The 13,667-nt window shown below is 40.0% G+C and overlaps 1 protein-coding gene across 2 annotated transcripts in view; it reads right to left on the minus strand.

Annotated features, from left to right (window-relative positions):
- Positions 1 to 13,667, minus strand: part of LOC126108115 (solute carrier family 35 member E2A-like) — a 144,732-nt gene that overhangs the window by 108,711 nt on the left and 22,354 nt on the right. For both annotated transcript variants that reach the window (XM_049913346.1, XM_049913345.1), the window contains exon 2: positions 7,319 to 7,454. In XM_049913346.1, the coding sequence (XP_049769303.1) occupies positions 7,319 to 7,454 (136 nt within the window). The remainder of the gene's footprint in view (positions 1 to 7,318; positions 7,455 to 13,667) is intronic.

A 13,667-nucleotide genomic window follows, 5' to 3' on the forward strand; every position in this document is an offset into this window, starting at 1 on the left:
TGACAATAGTGACGTAAATGATGACGCAATTAGTTTTTCAGCACAACATAATGTAGAAGTAAATACGATTCAATGGCACTCGACAGGGATTAACAATAACGAACCACTTGCAAATGAAACCTTGTACACAGTCGATGAAGCATCGATTACCAGATCAGATGAAAATATTTCGCGTGAAATCAGTGAACCTAGCCCGGTTTCGATTCAATCAGATCGTGGTAGAGAAACAATGGCTACAAATAATGGCATAAATACAAACACACAAGCTTCGTCAGTTACGCTTGAGGCATTGTATAGTCTGATGTCAAACGTGAGCGAGCAATTATCTGATTTAAAGATCAGTCACAACACAACGAACACAAAACTGTCGAATCTAGAAATCAGCCACAACACAACGAACACAAAACTGTCGAATCTAGAAATCAGCCACAACACAACGAACACAAAACTGGCGAATCTAGAAATCAGCCACAACATGACAAACACAAAATTGTCAAACATGGAAATTGGGTTCCAACAGCAGTTTTCAAGTGTAAACACGCAATTTGAAAACATGCACAGACATTTCGATCAACGCTTAAATAAACTCACCAATGAAATCGATCAAAAGATCGAAGACAAAGTCATCAAAACCGTCAATAGTGTATACAATGTATTAGCAAATGACTTAGAAAAGAAATTGTCAGATCTTACAAACAAACGGGAACAGGAACTGTCAGAAATAGTAGAAACACACAATCAAACACAAACCGTACAAAAAGAAATACATGAAAACGTACAGGCTATTCAATTAAATTTAACAAGAGTACAGTCCGCATGTGAAGAAATACCTGACCAAGTTAATAAAGTTAACGAAGAAGTCGGTTTTCTGAAACAGGAGACTCGACGTATCAACGCGGACATTATCAAAATAAATGAAACTTTAGAAAACGGTAATGTAAATGAATCAATAACTGACCGGGAAACAAAACTTTTTGAAAAATTAGGTAATGAAATCAAAGTAGCCGAGGACAGAATACGTAAGGAAATTGCTGGTAGACTAAATGTTTCAAATGATTTGCCTACGTCAAGCAACAGGCAGCCTGACACTTATTCACCCGTGCCAGATTACGATGTCAATAACGCAGAACATCACGCGCCCAGTCCGGCGTATGTGCACGCACCGGCGCAGGCAAACAATGGCTATTCGCCAAACGCGGTGCTGCAACAGGCAGTAGGCGTGTCGCCTTGCATCTCGACGATTCTAGTCGATGAGAGCCTGTTGAAACATAGACAGTTTCCAGTTTTCTCCACAGAATCCAGAAAAACTCATCCAGTCGTATTTGTAAGAGCATTTAAAAATGTCTTACCAAGAAACTGGACTGAGGCACAGAAGATTAGATATGTAGTAGGCTTCACACAAGGCGACGCACTTTTGTGGGCCACAGACATGGCTGAACAGTGCGTCACCTACGAACAATTTGAACGGGCTTTCTTGGAGAAATATTGGTCTGCTGGGGTCCAAGAAAGACTGCGACGTGAGGTATTCAACCCACAACCGTTCAACCTAAAAAACGGCGGGTTGAGAAAGTATTTCGAAAAGTACTTGAATAAGACGCGCTATTGGAACAATCCCATACCGCACGTAGACGTTCTCAAAATTCTGAAAAACAGACTACCCGCGAATTTACGCGAAAAATTGGTAACCATACCGGAAAACGACCTTGAATACTTTCTTTCCGTGCTTGACTCAATTGATCTAATATACGAAGAAGAGCCGAGCACAAGTAATCGGAATGAATATTCCGGAACCAATCAAAACAACGGTAACGGATATCATTTTAATGGCAATGGACAAAACCAACACAGTTGGCATCCGTATGCGACAAGGCCAAATAATGGAACCTGGAATTACGGGAATCGGAGGAATTCGGGGCCACAGAGACGTGAAGACCGAAGGTATCGTGCAGATTACGGTCCACGCCGGTATGGAAATGATAGAAATCACGTGAATGATTGGTCAGGCCCGCGTGATGAAAGGCGGCACACAAATGAAAATTACAATAGTTACAGTAATAGGAATGACAGACCAAGGAGGAATAGCGACGGCCGGTCGCAAGAAAATGTTGCACGCAGCGGTCCGGAAACTAATTGGAGACAGAATAACCACTCAGTACACTTTGTAGATGTAACGGACAGTACTGGAGCAACGCCGTTGTCTCCCCCGGTAAACAACAATCGGTCGTAATGAGCCCCCACCGGCCGACCGATTTGACAACAGGGGGCACAAACAAGCACACATTACATCTTAGACAATTATTTTTAAGATATGATCAGGATGCGACCGTAGAAGATGATCTATGTGAAGAAGAGAAGAAAGCACCGGACAAGGTAAGTGACCTCGTGCAGGCTGTAATAACAGCAAAGATAGGAACTATAATTACCAACGTAATTTTAGATACAGGCGCATCTACGAATATTATTTCTAACAGTTTATTTAAAGAAGTTTCGACAGCATTACAAGTACCAGTGTTGCCAACGGAAAATTGTAAAATCTTGACAGCTGTAGGTAACAAGTCAAAAAGTATTAAGTGGCAGACGCAAATACCTGTTACCATTAGCGATGTCACGATAAACTGTACATTCTTAATCGTTGACAAGTTAATCGTCAATTGTATTTTAGGTATGGAAGTTTTCCGGCAGTATAAAGTAAACATCGAAACTAGTAACCAACTGGGGGCATATGCCAGCTGAACAACGCATAGTCAACTACACCTAATGAAACATGTGTTACAGTGAGTCTTAACGCTATAAAATAAACCATACGGTACTTTTGTAGTCTAAGTCAGTTATTTAAGAGAGAGGAACGAAGACAAATTAACGCGAAGGCCAGGGTTTGTTCGCTTGAGACGAGCAACAAGCCACGCGTCGGAGTTGCAATTCAACGCTCAGCTGATGTGCACGCGATAGCTGCATGTCAAGACAAGGTCATTGGCCGCGCTGTAGGCAGCGAGCCGGGGAGAAATCTTCCCCCTTCCCTGTCCGATCAGCTGAGTGTATACAAAGCGCGAAGGCGCATGCGCAGTCGAGTCCAGGCGTCACGTGACTCTATTACACGATGGCGGCTATCACGAATAATGTTCACCAACAATGCAGAGTTTTCTCCGCGCCTGCAGTCCAGTCATGGTACACAAGCGTGCATGCGCGAAACGTTTAAAAGTTTTGAGACCACGCTTACTATGAGACACAGTGACGAGAGCCATTCAAAAACAAGAAAGAAAAGGGTACACAAGTCTTGTAAATAGTAGCTTAGAAAATTTAATTATAACCTGGTATTACGTAATAAAAGTGAACATACAAGGACATACTGGTCATGGACGGTATTGTAATATTATATTATATTGAGTAAAATCTTAGCTTGTACGGAAGGAGAAAGAAAATAGAAAAAAAAATAAATAATGCAGATAGATAACCGGATGAAAGGTTATGTACACGAGAACAACACACAATTACATATTGGGAAAAAGCAGCAAAGAGGAAAGCAAAGAGATAACGCATACATTTACATTACACAGTAGCTAGCGATTTTTAGAATGAACAACAAGGTAAACGTGTGAATTTTTGTGACTAAGGAAAAGAATGACACAAGCGTGAAAATAGGAAAATAATAAACAGATCTATGCAGCGTGAGTAATGAACTGAATCGCTCTCAAAGCAAATACCTAGGATTTGAAACACATTAACGTTAGGAAACACCTAAAGCACTCAGCAAACAACTTTGTAGAATATATAAGCTATACACGAGGTTATATGTACGAAGGCTAAAGTGTAAAGGAGGAAAATATGGAATGATTGCGCATTAATGGACCGTAAGGCAGTTATGTATGTAGGAAGAAATATTTAGTTGTAAGTATTATTAGTATGAAGGGACGATGCTCAGCACACCCTGAACTATTTTGGAATATTGAAGGAATGGTGCAAGGTACCGAAAAGGGGCCTCACCAGCAATGTGTATATTAAGTGGTAGATATTTTTTGTGTGTATAAACGTATATATGAATGTGTGAAAGGCGAAAGAAGCTCTGTACATGTACGGAACTTAAACAACGTAGAAGTGTATAAGGAAAATTAAACTCTAAGACAACTTCGTATAAACAGGTATACCTAACGTCAAGAACCAACTTAATTAAAACCGTAAGACTCTACGAGTTTACGAGAAAATGCGAAAAACCTGATACAAAGTGCAACATTAGCGATTCTTCACTCATGTATGCAGAAGGAAGGTATGGATTACTTTACACACTTGAAACATGAAATGATAAATCATGTCAAAACTATATCTTACATACATATCACGATTTACAGTCACAAAGAATGAAAATGATATCGCCGCTGTACGAGAAACAGGTAAGTAGTGTGATCGACGACCTGTAAGCAAAGGAATCGTCTATAAAATAAATTGAAAAAAAAAAAGAACGTCATACAGAATTTCATGCTGCACTGAAGCTATGCAAGTCTGATTATTCGTGTACATAGATTTTCATGACAACCGATGCATTAAAATGTTTGTATTTTTTCTCCCGTGATAACACAAGACGCCTATAAGCGTACTTAAATTGAAAATGATACACGCACACAAGGGCGTGCTGCTATTATGAAACACTGTACATATTAATAGTAGCTACACCCTGAACTTCAAGAATTTATGTTTATATGTCTATGTTAATGTAGGAAATTTTATTAGAGGTAATGATTTACAAGCACACCAGAACGTGCTTAAGCACAAAACACTGTACATATTAGGGTTACGCTGCATATAAATGATTATTTCGTGCATTTTCATATTTTATAGGTAAAAACCGTAGCATACACGTAGTCGTTGCCATTACCCTAAGTAGAAGGTAGAAAATTCCCTTCCCAAGGTGCAGTGGAGCGGCTACAGGTGTATTCTCTGCATGCTGATGCATGTCGTTGCGTATGAAGAATACGTAACGAAGGTAAACCTTAACTTATACTCGAGTTCAAGAAGGAAAACAAAGGACTTGTTCCTTCTAACAGATTAATGGAAAAAGGCGAGTGTGTGTGTCAGTAAAATCCAAGACGAAGAAGCCACTATGGGTGGTCAAAAAATTTTTTCAATTTTAGTCGATAGTTTTTTCCTGTAATTAATGTAACCAATGTATTGTATGTGTTTTATGTTATTCCATTGTATGTGATGTACTTTGTATTTCATACCAAGTCCCGTGACTTACAAATTTGTGAATATTTATGTACATTGACCAGAAATATTGAAGGGAATGAATCTCGGTACAATAGGTAAAAGGGGTTAATACGAAGAAAAAAGTGTAGTGAAAAGAAAGTTTCGATCGCAATACTCGCGGTTAAAGTGGTGTGTGTAGAAATTAAAATTGTGCAAAGTAGTGCTACGTTGCAAGTGTCAGCGAGCCTAAACAAGGGACATCGAAAAATTGAAGCTAGTATCGTCAAACTACCCATGGCGTCACAATAGGAAAGGACAATGCCAAACAAGTTTGACATGGTACGCTTCTTACCTGGAGCGGCATCGACGGGATCGTCCTCCACCTCGCACATAGTGTGGTGTGTTCTTCGGGGCACATATTCCAATGTACCTCGTCGTATCCAGTCTAAGTACTGGAAGGAACTACAAAAGGCACACGCATACTGAGGTTCGGAAGTCTTGACGGTACCCTCACGTCGGTGTATATTCAGTGCACTGGCGCGCGCATGCAACCAACGTCGCCCGCTAACGGACGACCAAACAATCAGGCGCGCGTATCACCCGCCCATATTCAACACGGGCTAGCGAACAAAGCTCGTCGCCCCAGAATAAATACAGAAAGCAATACAAGGACTTAATTTTCACCTCTGATGAGGAAGGAAACATTTGTAAATAACGTTGTATTCATTGTATATTTTATTGTACAAACTTTACCACATGATGTTGATTTCTCAGTATTAACCAGAACTTTGTATATTAGTATTAAGGTTTGTAAATATTAGCATAAGTATGCCAAAAAACTGACACACACTCATTAATACCAAAGAATTCACAGTGCCATGAAAATGAGACAATAAAAATGAAGTTTGTAAATAAAAGACCCCCAAACCTATCAATTGCAAGGTCGACTACTGTATCCTGTCAATCAAATAAAATTTTCTAGTGACAGTATACAGTAGGGGGGCAGTTGTAATGACACATTCCTATGCAGAGACATACAATATCTTAAAAGCTGCGCCAAAGATAAATTGAGAGGCATGTATATTATAATCTTTGTAAAGTTCACATTGTATTCTCTTTTGTTTCATACTCCAAGGAGCTAAGGGACACTTTCGATTGTTGCCTCGTGGAGGATGGACGTGATTTTTGGACTGTGAGAAAGGCAGCCATGTAGTTAGTAATTATGGTTTGTGCGACGAGCAGAGCAAGTCTTATTGTCTTGTGAATAAAAAATAGTGAGAAGTATCGAAGTGTTACGAAAATTATTTAAAGCAACGTAGCATTGTATTCCCTGGTTTCCACCGTCTTCGTGAAGTGAACCGATGCCGACTTAGGAAGATACACACGGTCAACAAAGAGAAGAACTTCGATGGCGACTGATGAATTAATATTGTGGCAGAAGGACTAATTCTACGTCTAAGGTGAGAACTCTGATTAAATCAACAATGACGTAGAATTCAAAATGTAATTAATCGGAATGGTAAATTATATTACAGGCATATTTCACGCAGCACTGTATTTGTCCGCATTCAAGCCGGTCAATACAATCCGTCAAAAAGCCTTTCTAAAATTATAAAGTTAAAAACACAATTAAATCAAATGTTTTTTTATTTATTTCGCCACAGTGCGATACTACCACCATCCGTATATGTGCATATCACTATTCCACGACATCCATCACTTCAGTGTATAGCATAGATGATGTAAGTACAATAGTAGTAGAAATGGTATGGGGCTAGAAATTTATGTATAAAAACATAATTGGCTAAATTCTAGTTATCAGTTATACGCACACTTTTCAACGCTTGTGATACAAATTTGGCTTGATCCGTAAAATGCATGTTGACTACACATCCAGTAAACATAAATAAATAATTGTTTCTGCATTACCTTACACACATATGAATTTAGACACAGCTGCCATTCGTTACAGATAATTAGAAATTTAGTCCAAGTCTTTACGTGTGCCTGTCAACAGTTCAGCAACAATACTTTCCTATAGACAACAGTATTGCCAGTGAACAATCTTATAGAGCTGTTACTCATATCTGATAAAACAACTGTACATTACAGTGAAATGTGAGGCACAGTACGGCCTAACCTGGTGCAACCGACGAGCAGCATGTGACAGTAGAAGCCGGGCGGCCTCGCCATTCGTGGCGCGGGCTTGTACATGCCGCAGGGGAAGTACATCTGGACGAAGCCGCACGTTGCCGTCATCAGCATCTGGAATGTGCCTGCAACATGTAACGACACACAGACATCATGCCACACTGTGCCACATTAATGTATCGGCAATAATTAAATGGCACCACAAGAGGCACGAGTTAGAGGAATGTCACAGACAATACTTATTACTTCCAGTATCACAGTATGCAGCCACAACAGGTCATTTTCCTATGTTAAAAATACGGTTCAAATTGTTGTTAGTCTGATTGATTATAACATTTAAATACCATTTACAGTCAATATTCTCACAAAATATCTCTCATTTTTATGTAATTAAACCTTAAAATCATTAAATATCAAAATCTGGTCACATGATCGAAAATTTTCTGTTAGTGGCTGATGCTCTGAAGACGTTACAGACTAGGAATAAGACGAAGCTATACGTGTGTTATAGGAGCATTAAACGAAGTTACGTACTTTTTCTGCAAACAGTTTACCTATTTCATGTTGGAAAATGCAATTACAACTTTTAAGTAACAATGAATTTTGTGAATGCTGATAGAGCAAGCCTTGTGAATGTTGGTGCATCTATGATCCCCATCTAGAGCGGCAATATGTGCAATGGCAGACATTCTTATTCGTGCTCCCAGCAACATCATTAAATTCACTCAAAACTAAGGAATTGTAGAATGTTTGCAAATGGGTCCATTTGGTATAACTAGATTGTTGATTACCGACCATGTGCTATGACCCAAGGCACAATAAAACTTTTCTTGGAAAAACTTAGTGCTGATTTCCTCTGTAGAAGACACTCAGCAGGGATACTCCATACAGTAGCCGATTGGTGTTGAAACAGATAGCGTATCCGACTGCAGATAAAGATGTCACACATTCAAATCCTGGATATGTCATATACGAGGGTGATTTGAAAAGTAATAAGAAAAAAGTACTTACATCACTGAAACAGATTTTATTTTTCAATGTAGTCTGCTTGTAGATTAATGCACTTGGTCCAACAACGTTCCAGTGCCTTGATCCCATCTCAAAAATGAGTTTCCTCCAGGCCTGCATAATAGTTGTCACCTGTGGCTATCAGTTCTTCATTTGAAGAGAATCTTGACCCACCAAAAACATTTTCAGTTTTTGGAAGAGATGGTAGTCTGACAGACCCATATCAGGTTAATAAGGCAGGTGTGGCAACAATTCATACCTTACTCATGTAATTCTGCCATGGCAATGACACGTGTGCAGGTGCGCATCGTCTTGATGGAAGATGACTTTCTTCCTTGCTAAACCTGGCCTTTTTTCGCTTATCTTGCAATTTGTCCAGGAGGTTAGCATAGTATTCTCCAGTAATTGTTTGCCCACTGGGGAGATAATCTACATACAGAATCCCCTTCGCATCCCAGTACACTGATGCCATGATCTCTCCCGCCAAAGGAATTGTCTTTGCTTTCTTTGGTTGTGGAGAATCAGCATGTTTCCACTGCTTTGGCTGTTGTTTTGTCTCTGGGGTATAGTAGTCCACCCCAGTTTCATCTGTGGTCACAAACCGGTGCAAAAAATCTGGTTAGTTTCTCCTAAAATGGACCAAACGTACGCCCATTCTCATTTGTTTTTGATCCAGCACGAAGAGTCGTGGCACCCATCTTGCAGATAATTTTTTCATTTCTAATCCTCAGTTAAAATGTGATATACCCTTTCGGATGACATCTGGCAAGTGTGAGCAATTTCACGCACTTTCAATCACCAATCCTCCATGACCATTTTGTGCACTGTTGCAATGATTTCTGGAGTAGTGTCACATCTTGGCTGACCACTGTGTGGATCATCATCAAAGCTCTCTCAACCAAATTTAAATTCATTTGTCCACTTGGCAACAGTTTAATATGAAGGAGCAGAGTCCTAATATATTCTGGGAATCGGCATGAATGTCCTTTTCTTCCATACCTTTCTTTACAAAGTACTTAATCACTGCTCGAGTCTTGATTTTTTCCATCTTCGCAAATCACTAAGCGGGAATAACAAGAGAGCCATGTCATCGCCACAGCTATCTTCCAAGAGCACAAGGCATGTGTTTACAAGCAACAGTCCAATGAATGTCACATGAACAACTCATTGTGCTAGTGCTGGCTTCTGAGAACTTTCCAAACCACTCTCATATTTTCAAAAGTTTTACACCAAATACAAAAATAGAGTTAGCAAGAACTGACTGTAGCAGTAGTTTCTATTGAGGGACGTATTACATATAGCTTCACATTAGTCTTAGTCTGAGAAATGGGCAACAGAAGACAAAGCATTTACTTTCCGAACAAACAATTCACTTTTTTGGAAAGCATTGCTAGTAGCCCACAGTACAGTGAGGTGTAGGCCGATGCGGTTATATGGAGAGATATAAAGCGAGTACAACATGCAAGTGACACAAATGAGCACTTAAAATACACTTTTCAAGAATTTTTATAGATGTATTTATACAGTGTGGTACTACACACCATTTGTAACCCACTTTCTGAAACTTAAATTCGAAAACAAGACTTCACTGAACTGGCATTACAACAGTAGGAGCAGCAAGCTAGCCAGTGATGTCACAGGCATCACGACTTGAGTGGAGCATTTTAGCGTGCTTTCAAATTATTTGAATTTCATTTCCGTTTTTTATAAAAGACTGCTGAAATTCAAGAGGAAAAAAAGCATGTTAGGAGCATACAATGATATAATTAATCATTTTGCAGAAAACAGACAAACAGACAAATACCCTATTTGATAACAGACCATTACACTCTCCATTCTGTAGACCCACAGTGAGGATATCCTCAAAGATACAGTACATGTCAAAAGATAATGGCAATAAAAATGAAAAAGGCAGGTTGAAAAAAGATATAATGTTCTGTCAACCATGATGTGCTGCATAAGATGGTGCTAGAAATGCAAGCTGATGAGAAATTTGGTGTTATAAGGGCAATCCTGACTAACACGAAGTCCAAAATCAAATCTCAATAATGTTTATTGAAACCTTTTGTACCCATAATCGGAGTTCAATATGGAGACAGACTGTCGTCACTTTCAATCAACTGAAGAATAACGCACGAAAGGCACAAGGAATTGAAACTTTGGAACCTATTTAAGCCTTTTAGGAATGGGACTAAGAAGAAAGGTGTGGAAATTGACTGTTCAGATTGTGCAGACAACATAGCCATAGTTACAGAAGTTTATGAAACAGCAGCAGAACAAGTTAATGTACTGTAAGAAGAGGCAGAACAATCTGGCTCGCAAATCTCTTAAAAAAAAAAAAACTCTGACAGAAAGTGGGAGACCAGCTGCCTCTATTCTCGTTTTGGCATGTGAACATATTCACATGATTTTAACATAGAACATTCTAAATCCTTTGTAGTTAAACCTCCATACTCAACATCTCCCTCTCACTGCCACCGCCTATATGTGTCTCTCCCACTGTCTCCTCCTCCTCCCATTGGTTTACAGTATATCCCATTGCCACTCTCCCCTCACATGTGATCTCTTTTGTCCTTCTATACCACTGGTACTGTATCCATTACAAGTCAGCACCTCAAAAATTCTGGGAGTCCAACTTCTTTTTTTCATATCCTCAAGTGTTTAAATTTCAGTCCAAACTGCACCCTTGCCTACACCTATGTGTTAAAGTTTGCCAGTCTGGGAGCGTCCAGACACTCCATTCATCTCCATTTTCCCCACTGTCCCCCCTCTCTTTTGCTCCCACAACTTCCATCTCCAGTCATCTCTCTCTCTCTCTTTTACTGCCACTGCCTCTCACTCACCATGAGTATGTCCTCTCTCTTAGGAACCCACAGCTATTGTCTTCATCCATCTCCATTTCTCTTTAACTGCCACTTTCTCTCTCCCACAATCACTGCCTCCTCTCTTTTTCTCTCCCATTGACACTGTCTCCTCTCTCTTTCACCATCACCGCCTCTCTAAACATTCTCTTTCAGCACCACCAAGTGAAAATATATTTGCATGCCAAATTTTTGCTGAGTAAGGTAGAATGAGGACCAAGGCAGCTGGTTCCTCACTTTTCTGTCAGTCTTCTAAAGAGGAACATATTCACCTTTTTGTGCTCTGAAAGGAATGTTTGTGCATTGGTTCCCTTCTTTTCCCTGATACAACAGTGTGTGTAGCACAAATAAAGCATATTCTCTCAGTCAATAGAGTTTGGACAGTTTATGTGGTGGAATGACAGCCGTGTAGTGCCGGAATGGGAGCAGGGAAGGGGTTGGATGGGCGAGGACAGCGACTAATGAAGGTTGAGGCCTGGAGGGTTACAGAAACGTAGGATGTATTGCAGGGAAAGTTCCCACCCGCACAATTCAGAAACGCTGGCGTTGGTGGGAAGGATCCACATGGCACACACAGACTGTGAAGCAGTCATTGAAATGAAGGATATCATGTTTGGCAGCGTGTTCAGCAACAGGGTGGTCCACTTGTTTCCTGGCCACAGTTTGTTGGTGGCCGTTCATGCGGACAGACAGCTTGTCGGTTGTCGTGCCTACATACAATGCAGCACAGTGGTTGCAGCTTAGCTTGTAGACCACAAGACTGCCTTTGATGGGAGAGGTGGTGATAGTGACCGGACTGGAGTAGGCAGTGGTGGGAGGATGTATGGGACAAGTCTTGCATCTAGGTCTATTACAGTGGTACGAGCCACGAGGTAAAAGATTGGGAGCAGGGGTTGTGTGAGGATGGACGAGTATATTGTGTAGGTTCGGTGGACAGCGGAATACCATTGAGGGAGTGATGCGGAGGACAGTGGGCAGGACATTTCTCATTTCAGGGCACGACGAGAGGTAATCAAAACCCTAAAGGAGAATGTAATTCAGTTGCTCCAGTCCTGGGTGGTACAGAGTTACACCTAACACAAGCACTCCGCCTTCAGGCCACAAGTGGCCCACTGGGGACCATCCGACTGCCGTGTCATCCTCAGTCGAGGATGCAGATGGGAGGGGCGTGTGGTCAGCACACCGCTCACTCACCTAACACAAGATTAACACAAAATCATTTGCTTTACTTTTTTTTCTGCGTACTTTGCACATCAATCACATCCATCAAAAGTGCCCAGCTTATGACTTGTATCTTAAGGAGTAAAATGACATTAGAAATATACTACTGAATTTTTAGTCTTTACAGTTTTACATAATTTTTGGCAGTCATTTTCCATTCTTTTCATCCATCTTAAGACCCTTTTTAGCACTGCAGTACCACACAGGGTATATCTGTATAGGCATGGAATAGCTATTATACAGAGACAGTCCTTCATAAAGTTTTATTGATAAAAACGGTGACTAAAAACAGTTTGGTGACTTTAGAACCTTCGTGATGATCATTGAACCCTTGACATGTGTTCAATATGTCAGTTAAAACTACACTTGCATCTCAGACCAGATATTACATGCAAATTTTACACTAGTAAGTACAGTAACTTTGAACCTCTGGATTTCAGTAACAGATAATGATATTCAAAAAAGTTTCAAGGTTCCCTGCAAACAACATCTTCAGAATATATAACAAAATTTTGACATTTTGCTATGAATAGAAATTATAGCAGTGGGTATCACCACAGTTGGTACTTTTAGCACTAAAAAATCATGGTTTTTGGAGGTTTTCTCAAACTGACAAATGGTGCTTTTACGAGCTCCACCCTTGATCACATCAACTGCAAAAGAAACACCTAATTTGCTCAATTTTCCTGAGCAGGAGGAAGTGTGTAATGCTTGAATTCAAATCCTGTACTGTAGCATAGCTGCAGTATGCCTGTTCTTTTGATAGGTATACAAATGGTCACTATGCCAAGGGCAATCCGAAACACTTGCTCCCTTATCTTTGTGATCTATAGAACCTGAGGTATGGCTACCTGAAAAATTTCATTTCTGGCTTTTTGGAACATATTGCACTTTTGTAGTTTTTCATGTTTGTTCAGTTGGCATTCCACATCATAATGTTTATTATGAATATGATCTACAGAACAAGTAATTAACTAATGAAACCAAAAACAACAATATTATGCCACATTAACAGTAGGAAAAAAAAGAAAAATTAAGAAGAATTTGGTATACGAGGTCTGTTAAAAAATTCTGGAACATTCGTAATTTCACACCAACAGTGTGTTTGAGAAAAATATGGTTGGTATCACTGCACACGCATGTGGACCACCCTGTAGCTGAACACGCTGCCAAACATGATACCCCTCATCTCAATGACTGCTTCACAGCCTGTGCCATATAGATCCTTCTCACCAACACCAGCTTTTC

The sequence above is a fragment of the Schistocerca cancellata genome, chromosome 11 (assembly GCF_023864275.1).
Source record: "Schistocerca cancellata isolate TAMUIC-IGC-003103 chromosome 11, iqSchCanc2.1, whole genome shotgun sequence".
NCBI lineage: Eukaryota > Metazoa > Arthropoda > Insecta > Orthoptera > Acrididae > Schistocerca > Schistocerca cancellata.